The sequence below is a fragment of the Apostichopus japonicus genome, chromosome 9 (assembly GCF_037975245.1).
Source record: "Apostichopus japonicus isolate 1M-3 chromosome 9, ASM3797524v1, whole genome shotgun sequence".
NCBI lineage: Eukaryota > Metazoa > Echinodermata > Holothuroidea > Aspidochirotida > Stichopodidae > Apostichopus > Apostichopus japonicus.
In genome coordinates this window covers 4,250,716-4,270,744 of record NC_092569.1, presented here as the reverse complement: position 1 = coordinate 4,270,744, position 20,029 = coordinate 4,250,716, and the positions used below count along the sequence as shown (strand labels likewise).

Here is a 20,029-nt window from a genome sequence, read left to right as displayed (position 1 = left end):
GAAAAGCTTACTCAATGATAATGTTGTTCGCTTGTAAATTAATATCGGGAATTATGTGGGTAAACTTTTCGAGTTTTGGCTAAGTAACATTGTATTTACAGTCTAACGAAAACCTCTTTGGAAGCAGTATATTTCTTCCTCGTGACATCATTATGTTATTATGTTTTTAATCGTAAACTCAATGTATATCACGTGAGACTAACAAAGAATTCAACCAAAATAAACAGCTTTTATTTATTCTCCTATACGGTATGTAATGTTCACCGCTGTACATAGTTTGGTAATATCGAAGTTCCCGCCCCAGGGAAAATAGTTGTATTGTTCTGTAGATGAAATATTTCTAAACCAAGAATTTCTCTTTGCCTCCAGTTAATGTTCCATTTTCGTCTTTTGTGAATCCGCCCACGCATAGCATGCGCTTATAGTTTTCTTACTTAGTTTTATTGCTGAGTATCTTCAATGGAAACGGCCAACTAATCGTTTCTCCTCACAGAAGTATAAATTTCTCTCATAATTTCCATATTTCGACTTATGAATTTCTCATATTAAACCCAGCCCATCTTTACTGAGGCTTGATTTGAAATTATTCCGGATATCTCTGCTTTCAGGACCTTCCATGGATGTTTATTCAAGCCGGTGATTCTGTTTGGATAACGAGAGAAAGAGAGATGTGAAGAATGAAGTCACATAATAGCTGCGACTCCCCGCGTCAATTTCTACTTGATGAGATAAATTTGCGATATTATAAAAGGGTTTAAGGACAAGTGAAAACCTATAGGAGCATTGGACTATGAAATGAACGGACGAACTAATATTGGCATAAAATATGTACTCAGAACTATATACTAGAGTATAACCAATAATCTCCGCAGTAGGCAGATTGGAATTGACCGTGGATATACAGACCATTCTTCAAATTAATATGTATATAGGTAGTCAGTTATTATTTCATCGTGAAATTGGGTGTTCGTATGGCATTTCTATCGTTGTCATTCGAAAGGAATATTTTCTGTGAGGAAAGAGTTGTTTATTAGTTCTACTTGTTTATCATTTTGTGATACACACAGACGGAAAATAAATATATATTATACTGGAAGACCACAACCTTGTTTAGGTTGATTGGTTCTCCATATACGCACATAGGTCTTACATGAACACACACGCATGGAAATGGGGAAAGTAAAATTTTTGTTGCTCGCATGTTTATGACAATGGCAAATAGATATTTTTCGACATTGTTAATATTAAGATAAAACGCTCTGTTCACGGAGTATATTCATGCAATGCTATACTGGACATATTGAATCTTTTTACCATTTCTGCATAAAACTGGATAGACAGTTGTGTTTATTTTCAGTTCTAAAATATCTATTCTTATAAATGATTAAACTACAATTTGGTCTAACGATTTCTCCTTTGGCAGTTGATAGTGAAGTTACTGTTGAATTTTTAACATCGACGGAGCAAATACATATATATTGGCCTGTTTTCAATATTTCATCAGAGGATCTATTCACTTACAAAAGTAGCTAAAAAGTATTTCGGAACTCACAAGCGGTCATATAATTTGCACAAGAAAAAAGAAAAAAAAAAGAAACTCAGATTACCTATGTTGTATTTAATTTTACATTTTTCTTCATTGACGTGTCCATTCAATTCTGTGAATTTACAGTGGAGACGCTTATCTGGAATTCTCCCATACCAGAGCGTGTTATGAGATTGTTCTTTTGTTACGAGATGCAACGAACTATGGATAACGTTTCAACCTTTTAAACATAGTTTTTGTCATTTTGACAGCATTTATGAACGAACAATAATAAATGGTGGACATTTGTCGAAATAAACAAATGTATTTGAATAGATAAAGCTTGTATGAAATTCACAACATTTAGACCATATACTGAAAGTAATGGAACATTTTGGAGTTAAAAAGGATTAATGTTGGATCAATTCTTCGTTGCTCTCATGCCTAAGGATCGTGAGAATCGTCGTGGAACAGAATCAGTATGACACTCCGTAAGTAATAATACACATTGGCATAGGCATTTCTTCAAAAGTGTGCAGTGGTATAGAAAACTGGCACCATTTGGGTATCTTCCACAGAATATTTTGCGTTTTGAAAATACTACGGAAGCCAAAATGGAACATAAAAAATTTTGACTTTTTGTAGCTCAAAGTCGAATATTTGACCTCAAAAGATTCGAATGTTTGATCTCAAACTTTCGATCACGTCCTTCAATTGTCAAACTTTTGTGTCAAGATTTCGATATTTTATGTCAAACTTTCAAAATTTCCCAAACTGTAGAATGTTGTGACGGATTATGAAGCATAGAATAGTTGAAATTGATAGTTTGATTGCCTGCAATGTATTTATCTCTGCTAATATATCGTATCGATCTAGTTGAACGGGCTATGAATACTGTGAAATGTACCTCTACAGTTAGAAAGTTGGTGGGTCGTGTCCCAGCGTACAATCAACTGCCCCACCCACTGTTTTTATACGCCTATGATATATATATCCATAGCCAGTCGTAATAATACATACAGTCAGATGCTTTTAACATTCTGTCTGGGAAGAGTTAAGTCACTCCTCCGGGCCCAGGGCCCAGGCCCTTACCTATATCAGACATGGGAATTTAGAATTTAGTCGGCCCCACCTTTGAATATCTATGCACAGTACTGAATCGAATACGGTACGCTAGATGAGGAACTACTGTGTTACTTAATGTACTCCCAAACAATGTTTTAATAGTTTGAGAAAGTCATTTGGTTTTTCAACTAAATAAAAAACACAGATCTACATTGCAGATCATTTATAGAACTACCACTCCTTACAAAATTATAACAAATTTTATATATATTCTCAGCTAATTTATATTTTAACAAAAGTCATACAACCATATAAAATGTAAACGACAATTCCGTTTTATTTACTTTTTATGCAGCGTCGTACTTGTGTTGCTCTCCACCCAACGACAGACCGGGGCTCACCATTTACCCGAGAAGGAAAGCATATTGTGGACGCGAGTTCGTCGAGTACAGATGCGAATCGACAACTACGCTCGTGGGAGATGTAAAAGGAGAATGTCGCATGGGAGAGTGGGTAGGCGGGGACCGATTTTGTCGTTTCGGTGAGTTTATAATAGAAGTACAGTGGAATAGAATGCGACAATATGACAGTTCTTTAATGGTGGACAGGTTTGGCGATGGGGGGGGGGGGGGGGTGGGGGTGCACTGGGGCACGCGCATCTCCACTTGTCACGTGAACCCCATTTTCACAAATCAATAGTTCAATTTTCGGTAACGAGAGATATACACGTTTCTATTTCATAGTAAACTTCCCAAACTCATTTTTAAAATATGTGACGTTTATTTATCATTTGAAATGTATGGTTGGGTAATATACTTCATATTGCTAGCTCTCTACGTAATATTTGATTACACCACGGTGTGCTCGTTGAAATAACTTAGCATTTTTTTTCAGGCTATGGTCAATATTATACACGGTAAAATTGTAAGCTTTTTAATTTCACACTGCTATAATTTCTCTACACATTACTTATATACGCTGTACTACACATACAATACTTTATATTACTAGTATCACTCGTATAAAATCTCAAACTTGCTTCGAAATGTAATTAATACATGTTTCAATGCTTTTGTTTTCCCCGCAGATGTTGAATCCTTCACAGCCGCTCTTGTAGCTTCACTATGTGCTATTCTTCTTTTCATTTTAGCAATGATCTGCTTATTGAGAATAATGAGAAGGTAAATAAGATCTTTATCGCTTATGCACAATCAATATTTGTATTCATCTAACGTAGATTATAGATGCGAGTTGGGCATGTGCATTGTTAGTCATGCATCAAATCCTCCGTTAACAAACAACAAAGAAAGAAAAATGTCAGTGTCACATGTCATATGGTAATGAGAATGTATAATATCTTATATGATCGGATTTGGTTGTCATTTAGGGTGTTGTGTTTTGTCGTTATGAACCTTGAATCCGACGGTATCCGTTGTTTTTTCTCTCCATTTTTGTGTGCGAAAAAACCTCAAAAACTATGCATTACAATTGATATACATGACGATTATAATTGAAATGGCTGCACCTCTTTTTCTTTGTTTGTGCAAACTTAGTTACTTCATTTCCATTACACACCAGCTTAATATCGTATCGTCTTTTTCTATTTGTCTTTTTTGTGTGTGTAGGAAAGGCAAGATACGTCGCTATTTTTACGCAGATGTTGAAAAGAACAACAAAAATCGAAACAGAAATAATAATCTGAGAAGAGAGATGAGTGTTAATAGTGACAACGATGAATCGAGAGGAAGCGCCATCTTGAAGATGGCCTCAAGTGACAGCGGTAATGATGAAGGCAACATACTGACATCCGGCTCTGAAAGCAGCAGCAATGCGCATGTGGTTACTGCGGAAGGCTACACAGATGGCAAGAGAGGAAATGGCGATCGTTTGGTTCAGATACCTGAAACCCTCTACGAAGAAGGTGAGATGCGAGACAACAGTGATCAACTAACGGGGAAAGTAGGGGCAATTGATGGTGAGGATACCAAAAGTACTGACATGGTAAAAACGTCAGATGATGAACCGGAGTTGGAAAGAACCAGTGGAATTTATTCTGAAAACAGCACGAGAACTGAAGTCTCGGTACCTTTGGACAACGACGAGAGAGATGAAAACATGAAAACATTCAGTCATGTTGAACTTGAAAGCATTGCTTCTTCCGCGGCTAACTTCCATTTGAAGAGAAGATCATCTTTCAGTAACGCCAGTTTCCATGCCAGAGAAGATGCAGAAGATGCGCGCGTTTTGCATCAGACCACGTCGCTCGAAATGAGACGGTTGTCTGGTGATGTACAAGTGTCAAGCTCCGTCAGAAATAAGAGAGATGAAATATTTCTCCCGAACGTTGCGAAACCTTCACGGTCCCACGTAGCATCTATAAGCCAGAGTATAGAATCGAAACTATCGGCTTTGCTCAAAACAGATGTTGCAGATCAAGTGCCAACGGTTTTAAAGAAGATAGATCATACCTCCAGAAATGTTATGACGAAAGGAAGCTTTGAAAGGCCAACTCTACCCTTCACAGAGAGAGCATTAGAAAGGCTCCGAATGACGTCAGATAGCCGCACCGGCCAGTCGTCCAAGGGGGACAGTGATGAAGGTGATTCCATTTACTTTGGAAGTGATGGAGAGATCAGTTCACTCAAAGGTGAAGTTCATAGTCACGAGACGCCGCATATATCGACGTCTGGAGAGGATGATGTTTACACAGTGGATTTTACAGAAGAGGATGAAACGGTTTACGAGGAGTACCCCGTGAATCATAACGACATGCGATAACTTAAAGAGAGTTTCGACAGTTTGTAAAAGTAGTTTTGAGCAAAACATTTAGCGTAGACCTGATAATAGAGCGATAATTTATTGCCAATATATGCCTCCGAAAGCACCATATTTCACGTCTAAACATTTATAGTTTTTGTTGTTGTCGAAGTCGTCTTCACCAACCTCATGGCCACCCCGTCTCCATGACGAAATCCTGGATCCACCCGCGCAATCACCAATATAGCATAAGAGAAGTATTTCAGAGATTTAGCATATTTTAAAAAGGTGACTACATTGAAGCCGATGTAGCTAGTGAAGCATTTACTAGCACTCAATATATTTTTCTTTTTGCTTGAACTATTACATATCGAAACCAAAATTCTGCTTGAAGTCATCATTTAAGGAATGGCAGGCATGTTGACAGCGGTCTGAAAGTTAGACGAAATAATTGATAGAACTATCTGTCTGACTAACCCAATTCCCTTCACATAGTTTGTACATACTTTGAAATATGTTAATCTGTTAAGCTAAAAACAAACCACCCAGGCAGCTGGCAATAGTGGAGTAGAGGCAATATGTAATAATGTCACGTCAGAATTAGTCTCATAACTTATATATTAACTGAATACATATACAAGCTTCTAAGTTGTGACCAGTGACTGGCAAATATTTACAACCATTATTCAATATATTTATCAATGTTTTTGCCTAATTAATTTCATATAGATCACTGTTTTTTCAAGTCTTTATTCTCGCATCATAACTTGTTAATAATTAAAATTGCAGTTTGAGAGAAAGCAGCTTGCTCATTTAATTTGTAATACGAAAATACTCTGTAACAATCAACGTGCCATGCAATAAAGTTAGAAAGACACGTTGAAGTTACGTATCACGTCCTTTCTTGGATTAGCATAAACAGCATGTATTGTGCCTATGCAGAAGTATATGTTTGTCAATTCAGGAGAATATTTCGGGAGCATTCTGATTGTAAACTGAAAGAGACCTCTCCAACACTAAGTCTTATAAAATCTCGTTCATATGAAATACTCCAAAGTTAAAATACTTGGAACATTGGACAGTTTTCAATAACGATATCTCAGTCTGTACGTATGCATGCATAATACCAACTCGATATTATGAAAAGTCAAAAACAAAAAACGTTCGGAAAAACTTTTTAACTCATTGTGGTCTCTTACAGTGAGAAGTCAGTATTTTTGATAATGTATCATCTTGGCCGTTTACAAGCATATATAGCTGTTTAAACGTGGTAGTAGCTCCTATATATTTAATGATGCCAGCGGTCATGTGCATAATTGTTTAATCTCGACTGAAAATGCGAACATCTTCATTTACTTCCTCGTTTAAAATTACATCAGCCGCTTGCAGACTTGCGCATTAGAACGCTGTCACACCCAATCATGTCACTCCAAGACATTTCGTAGCTTCTATTTACATACATTCTAACGGAAGACTAGAAGGGACTTGTCAAGATGGTATGGTCCACTAGTCGCAAACGTCATGTAATACGATAAAGAACTTTCAAAGTTTCAACAAGCGTCTTCGGTACTTTTCGAGAATTTCCGCATTTTGAAGCGAAACGGCGAACCGTACTTGATGGTCACTTTAGTCATTCATGAAGATAATCTCAGTTATCATTCGCAAAGCACAGGGCTCGCAAGATGGGGAACCAAAGAAGGCAACTTTTCTGCGTCAACTTTTTCACATTGTTGATGGGATGGAATGTCCTTGCATCAATAACGGTAAGTTTCTTAATTTTTTATGGACTAGTTGGGTGAAATGTCTGTAGGCTGAGGACTGCAGGTTGCATGCAAACAATTAACAACTCCGTTACTTTTTCACATAAAAGTTCATTTTTGGTCTTCTTTCAAAATTAAAAATAACACTGTGTATTTATTATCACTGCAATGTTTGTAACACCAAGTTGTATTTTCCATGTAACTGATACCAAAATACAGTTTACAACTTTTGGGGAAGGTATTCAATAATTTCACGATCATGTTTACGAATATTTGACATCTCAGCTTTCCAATTATCAAAAGATAAAAATTGGAAATACAAAAGTTGTTTTAATAGGTGATGTAGGTTAACCATCAGTTAAGTGAAATAGTTATTTTACGAAACAGTCCGATGAAGGCTGCACTGCTATTTTCCTACACCGAGTTAGCAAAATCAACGCTGTTTTAAATATATTATTCATGTAATTTTAATACGTCAACAGGACCCCCCCCCCCCAAAAAAAATACATATATATATATTTTTATACATATGTGGACGATAGTTGAACGTAATGTTTCGTTTTCATAATTCGTTACTCGACTTATCCTACAAAATAAAAAATAAAACTTTAAACTACAACGCACATGTATTTTATAGGACTTACTTCATATTTTATAAAGTGTTATATCTTCAAAAGTCGCGACTTCTATATATTTCTTGTCTAACAAATGAAAAAGAAAAAATGAGCAAGGACTTTTGATGTAACGTATTAAACTAGTTAAAACAAAATTTTTAAAGATTTTTTTAGTCTAATTTAAATCAAGCTCAATATACACAGATATGATTTTGTATAATATTTATATTTCAATATTTTTCATTATAAGAAATGTAGCTCGCTTAGCAGACGTGATTTTTAAAAGTTTGAACCTAAACTGGATCTATGTAATGCACTAAAAAAATAATAATGTTCATCACCAAAATTTGCCATCCTGTCGAGTGATGATTTCCTCAAAGTTTAAAGTAAAGATTTTACAGCTAGGATAACCACAGCTTGTCTTTTTGATATATACTTAGATGATTAAGACTCAAATTATTCAGCTAAGAAATGTCCTTGTAAAGAACTTAATTGTCTTCATATTGTTGAATTTTTCGTAATGATTCGTGTTCATAATTCTTAACTCGACCTGTCCTAAAAAAAAAAAAACGGAGTGTAAACTTTAAACTACAACGCAAATGTACGTTATAAGACTTTAGTCATCTATTAACAAGTGTTATATCTTCACAAGTCGCGACTTAGATATATTTCTTGTCTAACATATGAAAGATGAAAACAAATGAGCAAGTACTTTTGATGTAACGTATTGAACTAGTTGAAACATATTTCTTTAAAGTTTTTTACTTGTCTATTTTGAACCATTAAATCAAGCTCGATATACACAGATATTACTTCATATAATGATCATTTTTCAATGATATAAGAATATGAAGCTTGCTTAGTAAACGTGAGTTTTAAAAGTTTGAACCTAAAGTTAATCTATGAAATGCACTAAATAACGATGTTCATCATTAAAAGTTGCCCTCTCTGTCGAGTGGTGATTTCTTTGACAGTAAGGATTTTACAACTAGGATCACCGTAGTTTGTCTTTTTGATATATACTTAGATGATTAAGACTCAAATTATTCAGTTAAAAATGTCTTTGTAATGAACTTTCTTGTCTTCATATTGTTGAAGTTTTCGTAATGATTCGTGTTCATAATTCTTTACTCGACCGGTCCTAAAAAAGAATAAAAAAAAAAAATTACCTATAAACTACAACGCAAATGTTTTCTATAAGATCTTCTTCATCTATAACAAGTGTTATATCTTCACAAGTCGAGACTTAGTTTGATATATTTCTTGTCTAACAAATGAAAGAAGAAACAATTAGCAAGTACTTTTACTGTAACGTATTAAACTAATTAAAACATATTTGTTTGAAGTTTTTTTCTAGTCTATTTTGAACGACTAAACCAAGCTCGATATATACAGATATTACTTCGTATAATGATCATTTTTCATTGATATAAGAAAATGTAGCTTGCTTAGCAGACTTGATTTTTAAAAGTTTGAACCTAAAGTTGATCTATGAAATGCACTAAATGACGATGTTCATCATTAAAATTTGCTCATTCTGTCGAGTGATGATTTCCTATTACAGGAAATATTTTTTTTCAGATAGGATAATCCCAGTTTGTCATTTGAAAATATACTTAGATGATTAAGACTCAAATTATTGATTTTTTCTTGTCATCCCTGTCGGTAAGTCTATAGATATTAAAGTCCATGTATTTGGATCCCTGATTAGGAGCGTCTCAGATTCAACAACTTATTTTAATGGAAATGACTTTGAACAAGTTCACAATTTGACGATTTGTCGATACCCTTTTTCCTTACAAAAATATGGAAACGTTAAACGTGTCAAATAATTCATCAGTTTGAATACTTTCAAGTTGGTAGCCTACTCCTTGAAAAATTCTGTAGACGTGATATAATTTATACAATGAAAAAAACGAATTGCTAAAGAATCCTTGAGAAAATTGTAGACTTTGTCAGTGTATATACCAAAGAAGCTTTTTTTCATCTATGTTAGTCGTAATATTAAAAAACATATATATATATATATATCTTTTTTACAGTTCTTATACACTATATTGACAACAAAAGATATCGTCCTACTTACTTGGGCAATTTACGTTGCGAGACGTAGAATTTGAATCGCTTTTGAATCTCAAAGTGTTATTTGAACATTCGACCACTTTGTATAGGAAACTAAATTGAAAAATATTTAACAGCGTTCCCATTTAATATCCCGTGAATTGTCTCCTTATATTTGTACTTTAAACAATTACTTCTTGAAGCTTATTCTGACAGCGTTAACTGTTTGAATCTTCTTCCTCCGATAAACAAAAGTATTGATTCTATGAAAAACATGCTAAATATGTTTTCTTCTCAATTTAAATTTTGATAAGCTTGGACGGAAGCATTGTTGCTCCAAAAGCGATTGGTTTTTAACTGCAAATGCAATGTTTATTTCATATTTACGGTGAGAAAGATCAAACCTAACACGGTGTAAACGTCGCTGATTTCGTGACAGCCTGTTTCTACGACATTTATTCAATTGTGTTCTCCAGTGTACAGTTGAAAGCGATTCCGCATTACGAACTTCGGTATTTTTAACAAACGTTTTCACAAATGATAGTCCGTTTTGATAATTTACACTCAAAGTAGCATGCCTGCGCCTACTCATTTTATATTATTCCTTTTAACTAGGATAGGGAGATCTCAAGAAACTATAGGTTAGAAGTGAAGCGCAAGAAGCGCGAATGATTTCATTTAACAGTAACAATTTATTAGTTTGTTTCACAAATTTGGTGGCTGAAAAATGTACTCCATTTCTATTTCTGTTTTCGCTGTTTTCGCTGTATTATGTAGATGTGAATAGAAAGGGGTAATATGCTCTTTATTGACAGATTTATATTTTTAACATATTTATTAAACAATAAAATATGTGTGTTTATAACATATAGAAACATGAGTTCATGTCAGTAAGGAGAGTGTAAGGCAGGATTATAGTTTACTTCAGAGTATTTTCGAAGCTGCATTATACGAAAGGAACCATTTGTAGCAAAACTATAGACGGGATTTAAAATAAGAAAAAGGCAACAGCCCATGTTACCGTTATAGGCTTACTGCTTTGATCCAACCGATTCTATGTTTCAAATTCAAAACCTAAATTATGTTAAATTGGATGCATAACGATGATGCTCAAAATTTTGAGAAATAGATTGATGAAATTAATCTATCATTTTATCGAAATTAAGAACGATATTTCTTTGTTATATTCAGGATAACCTTTTGTAATAACATTTTGCGTTGTTAGAAAAACATGATATTACTTTATCCTAACACTGTAAACTTCATGTGGGTTATGTGTCAAGATTCTCAAGCTTTAAAATATTACTGGCAACGCGAAAGACGCATTAGACCATTTTATAATAAAGATATAAGTAATATGCAGATGAAGGAAAATTGTCGAATTAGTGCATTATACACCAAATTCATTCATATTATACTTTACTATCTTTAAAATAGTATTTTGAATGATTCAAACTGGTCATACACACACCTTTATATAATTTTAGTATTATGATTCACGTGCCAAGTTTTCTGTTTCAACAAAATGATAAAGCTGACAACCATAATAGCTTTGCAAAGATGAGGTTATGCCACGACAAACATATGTTGTTAAAATACAAAATATCACCATAATCTTTTACCTCGGCCTTTTGGTCACCAATTAACTTACACATCCTTGTGTTAAACCAAAGGATCTCTGTCATCCCACTAACAAAAATTGCTCGTACAGTCACAGAGAAATTGTCTAAAAGTAAAGGAAGGCGTATGTATGTTACCATGCAACTCAAATGTATGTCGAATATAATGTCATACCATTGTGTTCTAAGAACTTTACTAGTACATGGGAAACGTAAGCTTGTTGTAAACGTGATGGTAAGAGTTGGGGTTAACTATCTTCCTGTTTATGTTTATTGTAGATTGATACAGTTTTACTTTTTTTAACGATATAGCAGATTTTTAACCTTACGTAAAACTACACGTCAGTGGTCATTGAGTCGAGTTATATTCTAAGAAATTTCCCAAACAAAATGGTAAACGTATAGGTTGTGGTTAACACGCTTGCAATTTTAGATCGATACCGCTTGTTTCTGGACATACAAAACAGATTTTTAACGTTACTGAAACTACACATCAGTAGCTAATGAGCTAATGAGTTCAAATTATCGGTATAACTTCATTTCATGCTCGCAGGAAATATCGGAATTTGGTGAAAAGGTTAAATCATTAGTTTAATAAATATATAAATAATTAATGTGCACATGTATATACTTGCCAGAACGATATTTCTCTATGCAAAGAACTTGTCCGAACGACTCAGCGTTGATTCCGTTCGTAACTACGAAACAGTATCTCCATTTTATATCAAGATACCAGACAAAGGTATACTGAGTTAAATGCACGCGATCTTATGAAATTCATAATAACCGTTTCCAGAACACAGGGATTGAGCATCTGTTGTTAAATCCTACAAAGTCTTTGTTCATTGCTATCGACGTTTTTTAAAGCATCGGTAAATATAGGACCTTCTGCCAAGAATGTCTATTTAATTTTATTACGTTTTCCTGTCGAAAGTTATTGACATTTTGCCTTATTTATTTGGGAGACTGTGGTGAGGAACTGCACTGGTAATTTTGAAAACAGAATGAAAATGTTTCTTGCGAAAACAAAAATATGATAACAAAATGAGTGACAGGGGAAATACAAAACTATATAGCGGTGATTGTCGACTCGCATCACGGCGGATATTTTCGTGTAAGGCCATGCATTATACATCACGAAATCGAAACGAAAAAAATAAATTAAAAAGAAGCCAATTACAACATTGTCTGGGGAAAGAAAACAAAAAGCAATCGTAGTATTTGCTGGTCAAAAATATCATTTTTTTCCTACGAAAAACAAATATCATATACCGACAAGGAAATAGAGAGAGAGAGCCAAACAAAAATGGGTTTTGGCAGTTGTTGTTGTTCTGTGGATATCTGAATCTGATAACGAGAAAAATTTGACCTTTGGGACGACTGGTCACTTTGCCTAATATGCTTCTTTAAAGAAACAAAAACGATCCTTTGTTCCAGAAAATGTGGTTTACACCGACCTGCTGTACGTTAGTTTTTTCCGTAAATACTATTGCCTTGTTTAGATTATGTATTTATAATTTGCGATAATTTCAGTAATAATGACAATGTTACGCACTTTATAATTGGAGTTCGTCACAGAATTAATGCTTTCATATTTAATAAAGTGAAAGGAAACGTAACAACATGATTATTTTAATATTGAACCGTTTATTAAACTCCAACAATTCATTAATATTTATGTGCATTAAGGATATAAAAGATCAGTCTATACGTTATTTGTCTTACCATGCAGGCTTCTGCTGACGTCACTAATCGATCATCGAGTAAGTTACCTTTTGTTATTGACTATATGTATAATTTCTTACACTTTAGCTTAAAACATTCACAACCCCTTTACGATTCCAGGTGATATTATTCGTATTTGAAATCATTTGCACGTTTGTTCATTAATGAAGGTGTTTCCGTAAGAATAAACTTTAATATAAAAAAGCAAAATCAAATGGTTCTAAATTTGTATACAAATTGTTGAGGGAGGATGGAGGATGGAAGAGAGAGGAGGGAGGAAGCAGGAGTTAAGTAGACATGTTATTCATTGACAGACAGCTTTCTCGGTGGTTTGAAAGGTCGTTGAGATGGTATCATTGGATCTGAGTAATCGGCGTGTATGCTAACCGGGCACTCGTTTTGGTGAAGGGAATGAACTACATGAAATTAGGACTAAATACAAAAAATAAGTCAATCAATTAAATGATCCTTCCTTAGATAAAGTTAATGCTGCTCTCTTCCATTATTTTCTGTTATAGGTTTATCTTACTTTCTATTTCAATCAACCGAGAACCCGAAAGATTGCCAAGAAATCCTCAGTACCTGTTCAAATACCCAAAATGCATCTGGTGTTTACAAAATCAAACCTGCTGGTTTCCCAGAGCCGTTCGAAGTGTACTGTGATAACGACTCAGGCAGTGATGGATGGACGGTAAGTTGATAACGTTAGCTAAGCTTATAAATAGTTTCAAAAATTCAAAATATAATACTGGACTAGTCAATAAAATTGACCAACGGAAGACCCCAAACAACCAGGAACTTTATTAATGAAGTTTTGTTTGGGTTCGTATTCGAACAATAGGAGGACCAAGTTTGATTGAACTTCAAGAGGCAGCATTAAAATTTCATAAGTAAAAAAAAAGTTTTTCTTCAAATATCAAAATTTACGCATGATGAAACTAAATATTGAGTAACGTAGTGTGGACGACTCGAGTCAACTTTTTTACTAACTTGGCAGTTAAATTTATTTACTGGTGAATAAACAATGTGATAGTTATATTGAAGAGAAAGTGTTTCACCCTGCTAGTTGAAAATCTCACCTCAATTTCTTGCCTGTAACATGAGGTATTGTTGATTGAATGTTACCTATTTTTGGCTGGCTAAACCTTCAGCTACTCCAGGAAGTTAGATCACAGTATGAGATCTGTGATGTCATCTGGGCAGATGTTCTTCAAAAGATTTACTTATGTTATCATAATTTCCTTGTTGATTAATTCTTGGAACCTGATAAATTTATAATATTAACTTAGTTTGTCAAATTTCTCAGTACTAAGAATTTTTATCAAAATATATCTTTTTTGTAGAAATATTATTTTTATCTGTGAATAAATGATTAAAAATTTATTAAAAGACCATAAATAATTTTTTCAGCTGAAGTGCTTTTATGATATCCATCACCCATTCTGCTGTTGCCAGATGGATCGGCAACTTATCATGGAAACTTGGAGAAAAAAAATCAAATTCTACGCGTTGCAATGAAACATCCTATGAGGATGTGGTTTTCACTTAAATATTCAGAAAATTTGAGCAATTTTGCTAAAAACCAGTTCCAGCCACCAAAAAAACAAAAAACATCTTCATTGTGCAAGAAATAAACATAGGCCTATCTTCATTCTGTTTTATTTACGACAGGTAATACAGCGACGGACGGATGGATTCATCAACTTTAATCGGAATTGGAACGAATACAAGAACGGTTTTGGATTTCTGGGAAGTGAATTTTGGTTAGGAAATGAAAAAATCGCTCACCTAACTAATCAAAAGAAATATCAACTTCGTATTGACTTTACGGATGCTGCAGGGCACTCGTATCACGTGACCTACGACGATTTTCGTATCGTTGATGAATGGAGCCAATACTCTATTCAAAGTCTTGGAGAGGAAGGTGGCAATGCAGGTAACTGTTCTGTGTTTACATTTCTCAGCGAAGATAGATTTTCATCTTATTTCCTTACTACGTAAAAGCTATGTTAATAGACGAGAATGTGGGTACCTGTCAAGTTTCTCTTAAATTCCTAAATGTTACTTTTAGAGTTTCTAGTAGAATTATTGAAACATTTATTTATTACCCAAGAAGAGAGAAAAAATTGGGAGCACCAAAATTTGAATAGAACTATTATCCTTAATGTAATAAAAGAAATACAACAATTTCCTTGTTGTCAAGTAGTGTTGCGTACCTTATATATACTGTTAACCGTTTCAATCCCCCCACCCAAACATTCCTGTCTGTCCTGTAGGTGAGAAAGGGTATATCGGAAGCAATTGCGACTTTATTTCTGGACCATTTACTAATTTCAATGTGTCAAAGAAGTCATAACTCCCAAGTTAATTAAAAGATTATGTCTTCATTTACCTTTACCCATATCCAGACCCAGATCCGTGTCCATCGAATACGATATTTTCTAATAGCACATGCGAGAGACGATGTACCGAACCCGATACGTGTATTAATTCAGCATCTATGGAATCAGAAAGGTGCATCTGTCCAAACGATTATATGATACAAGGAGAGAACTGCATACCTCAAAGTCAGTGTGGATGCTTTTTACAAGAAAAGGGAAGTGTGCTTAATGTAAGTCAATGGATCAGTGAGAAGTTTGTTGCCTTTTTTGCTCATTCAACCTGCTCCAAAAGTAAACGCTGATTTGGTCAACTTCTTCCATAAGCTAATCATGGTACGGAAGATGTTGCAGTACAAGACAATTCCTCATTTCCACATGCTTACTCACTTTCATGTTCCTTCTTCGCTAAATCTTTCAGGTTACTGTTTGCATAGAGTATTTTATGAAATATTCATGCATGAGCAATACGTGAAAAAACACTGGTTATGGTAATTTGACTTAAATTCATTAGTGAAAAGTGAGTCAGCAAATGGTTTTTGATAAACTGAAATTGAAAGGTCTGTTTTCCATGACAGGACGGTGAAACATTTGTCAATTCTGACTGTACTTCCCGTGTAAACTGCAGCGACAATCGGCTGAGTTATGAAGATGACTACCGGTGTAGTGACAATGCGACGTGTCAGGAGAGAGACGGTGTGAGAAGATGTATTTGCAACGATAGGTATGAAGGAGATGGGGTAACGTGTATTCGGAACGAACCCCGGAAGGATTGCTACGAGATATACAATACAGGGATCCGTACCGACGGGGTTTATACCATCTATCCTACTGGCAGGGAGGATTCTGGCTTCCAGGTCTACTGTGAGATGTCAACGAACGGAGGAGGATGGACGGTAAGTCTTTACATTCCTCAAGAGAGGGATAACTTCTGACCGTCTTGGTCGAGTTGCATGTGGACCCACGGGCAGTGCATGTCTAAATGTAAGAAAGGAACTATAAAGCTTCTTCTCAATTAAACAGGGCAAGTTTGTCGATATATCGAGTCGATTGATCTTCAGTATGTCTGACGTTGAATATCAAGTTAATTTCAACACTCACAGGAAAGAGGATTTCACATAACAAATTTGAGAGTTTTGTTGTGCTGAGTGTGTTTGTTGGACGCGAGATGTCCAATGAATTGTCCATTGAACAACTTCTAAGAACGAATATCAGTATATAAACACAACGGTAACGTCAATAACTTTCACGGTTGGCCTGGTTGTCTTTGTGAGCGAAACATGAGTAAGGGTCTGAGGCAATTGAAGAGCAATACCGATCTTTGGCAGAAATTGGATGCTTGCGATAAACATCTATATACGTTTGTCAGATGGAGGATGCATTGGCACTATTATATTAGGCTATATTATATAAATACATTCCCATTCATTGCGCCATTTCAGATCTTTGGCGATGCATCAATTTACCTTTTGTTTTCTTCCGTACAGTATTATACGATTTCCTTATCGTTACTAAGTATTTAAAACACGTGTTTACCGGTAAAACGAGTTGCGAACCAACTTCCATGAAATGTGTGAGTACGTTGCTATCCATCAGTTTTTGGAAGAAATAAAACATCTGCCCTATTTCAGATTAAAGTGTACGAGAAAATAATGAACGGAAACAGCATTGGAACGATATTTAACTTTATATCATATTTATATCTTTACATATTTCTAGATTCTCCAGAAAAGGACGTCTGGTTCAGTTAACTTCTATCGTGATTGGAATGCATACAGGGACGGGTTTGGAAGTCCAAGCGGGGATCACTGGCTTGGTAACGACAAGATTCACGACCTTACAACTCAGAAGACCTACCAACTACAGATTGACCTGATAGATTCAGCTGGTTCACAGTTCCACGCCCGCTACTCCACATTCAGAATTGGAGACGAGGGTAATAAATATAGACTCTCTATAGGCTCGTACACAGGAAATGCAGGTTGGTGTATTTTGCAAATTTATGAAGCTTTTCTTTGATAACGTTAGTTTTTATTTAAGTTTTTTTGCAAATTTATGAAGCTTTTGTTTGATAACGTTAGTTTATAATGGTTTGGGTGCATAATAACCTCTACAGAACTTCACAGGATGCTTGAAAAATGAATCTTGCTAAGAGACTACAAAAAACAAAAAAACAAAACAAATATGAACATGTAATATGTAACCCATTTTCATTTAAAAAATTTATTTTTACTCGAAAACTACTGCATGTGTAATACATTTAATTATGATTAATAAACCCCACACGACATCGTGGCTAAACTCAGTGAAGGGAACGGAAAACAAGTATGTTATGATAACACTATTTCCTAGAAAACTAGAATAAAAAACTATGCTTATCATAATTACTTACAAAATACAGGCGGTAGATAAGATGAAATTTCTTAATCATGATCATTTTCAAAGGTTAACTTTCCCGAGCTGCAATCAAGTTTAATATATTTTAGACCACTTGCACATTTGGCATTACGCGCTAATTGGAAGATGCAGTCATTACATATATCATTATTATAACAAAAACTGGGCCCAATGCTGTTCAATGCAAATGAGCATAGCTTGCTGATCGAAAAGACAATGATGACCGTTACTGCTCGAATCTGAGTAACATGGAAATTCAGAACACTTTAAACATTTGAACCTTGACACAAAAGCTGGGCTCTATTTATTACACTATTATCCAAATATCACTTGCAGTGTCATCGCGATAACCGACAGAGTTGCGTTGTTGGCGGGATCACGTCCACTACACCTCTCTAAATTGTTTGTGTGTTACTTATTTTTAATATTTAGAAAAATTTAAATCACAGCGGTGTTCATATGATGTCCTTATATAGTCACTTTACTATGATATCATTAATATGAACAAATAGTTACATAGTTCAATTGAATGTGCCTCATGAATGCACAGCACACATATGGAAGTGATGATATTGACATGCATATGATTTGACATTCAATTGGTGAATGTGTCTCTCAGAGGCGGAGAACAAGTTTTAAACTAATACACAGTTGAGTAGTTATAATCTCGTTGCAAAAAAACACTTCCTGAAAGATGCAGTTTTTCCTTTAGATTTGCCTTCAATGATCCCTGAGACAAATTAACCTAATTGCACATTTCTTTTACATCGGATAAATTGAGTACATTTGAAAACCTATATCTACGAACCTGGCTTACAAAAAGAATTAAAGCGTTGAATTTTCTAACTGACATGGCGATAAATCATATCCATTCATCTCACCCCCCCCCCCCTCACTAAAAATGACCGTGCTTCATTTCGCACGTAAACACAATCACATATTAACATACAAGCATGTATTTATGAATACTTGCAAGCTTGTTAAAATATAAACTAGATTAAATACGGTTATGGAATAAAATCCTCAAAATGTTTAACCTCATAACATTGTTATTGTTAGAGTATTTCAGTTCCTTTGTATGCGATGTTGATTATATACGTCCTCATTTCCATTCTTTCAGGTTATGACGCCATGAAATACAGAAACAATGAACCTTTCAGCACGCACGATCGGGACTACGATCATTGGAGTAGTGTCAACTGTGCACAGAAGCATCGCGGTGCCTGGTGGTATGGCTATTATTATTCTTATTATTATTATTACAACCGCTGCTACCGCTTTAGTTACGGTGGATACTATTACTACTGCACTGCTTCTAACCTCAACGGAGACTACCAAGACAGCGACTACCGCGGAATCTTCTGGTATAATCTTCCTGGGAACGATTGCGGCATCGATGGTACAAAAATGAGGATACGACCAGTTGGATAGCAAACAATATCTCTCATACACATTTAGATTGTGAAATTTCGTAAAATCTGGACCCTGAGATATCTTTATCAATCATCCATGTTAAGTTTCAATTTACTCGTCAGTCATGGATACAACAACTTCGTTGGACTATATCATTTGTTATCTGATTCAGAGAACTATTGAGTATTACAACAACAATGAGGACACATTCAAAAGTATAGGACTTTCTGCAGTCTATACAGAGACAGTGGAAGTGAAAGGAAAGTTCATATAGGAAAGATACATATATTGCTTCCATTTCTTTACCATTTTAATGTAAAACACGAACTTCTGTGTACGCTTACCAAAACGAAAATATATAAGTAGATACAAATAAAGGAGTCTCGATCTGTCTTTATACAAATAAAAGAGTCTCGATCTGTCTTTATTTGAGTGTACGTACTCTACATGATGTTTTAAAGTTTTCAGTTGTTCCTGTCTGGTATGAATGACCTTTGGAAGATATTTTTCGCTTGCGATAAGCATCTCTATACCGTTCTCATAAAAAAATATGGGCACTACTTGTTTATTAGGCTATATTATTTACGTACATTCTCATTCCCAAATTTAATTTGCAACATTTCAGATCTTTGGTGAAGCTTGATTTTACCTTTTTGTTTTCTTCCCTAGTATTGTACGATTCCTTATCGTTGCTATGAATTTAAACACACACGTG

The 20,029-nt window shown here is 34.8% G+C and overlaps 2 protein-coding genes across 2 annotated transcripts; both read left to right on the top strand.

The window, feature by feature from the left end:
- Nucleotides 1–888: 888 nt before the first annotated feature.
- LOC139973471 (uncharacterized) lies at nucleotides 889–6,436 on the top strand. Its single transcript, XM_071980167.1, has 4 exons — nucleotides 889–2,016; nucleotides 2,946–3,131; nucleotides 3,678–3,771; nucleotides 4,216–6,436. Exons 1-4 carry the CDS (start codon nucleotides 2,007–2,009, stop codon nucleotides 5,366–5,368), a joined length of 1,443 nt encoding a protein of 480 aa, XP_071836268.1. The 5' UTR covers nucleotides 889–2,006; the 3' UTR covers nucleotides 5,369–6,436.
- Nucleotides 6,437–6,961: 525 nt separating this feature from the next.
- LOC139973524 (uncharacterized) lies at nucleotides 6,962–19,722 on the top strand. The gene is made up of 8 exons (XM_071980259.1): nucleotides 6,962–7,110; nucleotides 13,134–13,164; nucleotides 13,645–13,817; nucleotides 14,798–15,062; nucleotides 15,535–15,737; nucleotides 16,083–16,400; nucleotides 17,224–17,485; nucleotides 19,022–19,722. The coding sequence occupies exons 1-8, from the start codon at nucleotides 7,030–7,032 to the stop codon at nucleotides 19,330–19,332; spliced, it is 1,644 nt and encodes a 547-aa protein (XP_071836360.1). The 5' UTR covers nucleotides 6,962–7,029; the 3' UTR covers nucleotides 19,333–19,722.
- Nucleotides 19,723–20,029: the final 307 nt, after the last annotated feature.

Coding starts and splice junctions, on each gene's coding strand:
- LOC139973471 (XM_071980167.1), top strand. Junction 3,132..3,677: donor GGACCGATTTTGTCGTTTCG/GTGAGTTTATAA, acceptor TTTTCCCCGCAG/ATGTTGAATCCTTCACAGCC. Junction 3,772..4,215: donor TTATTGAGAATAATGAGAAG/GTAAATAAGATC, acceptor TTGTGTGTGTAG/GAAAGGCAAGATACGTCGCT.
- LOC139973524 (XM_071980259.1), top strand. CDS start 7,030: ATGGGGAACCAAAGAAGGCAACTTTTCTGCGTCAACTTTTTCACATTG. Junction 13,818..14,797: donor CAGGCAGTGATGGATGGACG/GTAAGTTGATAA, acceptor TATTTACGACAG/GTAATACAGCGACGGACGGA. Junction 15,738..16,082: donor AAAAGGGAAGTGTGCTTAAT/GTAAGTCAATGG, acceptor TTTCCATGACAG/GACGGTGAAACATTTGTCAA.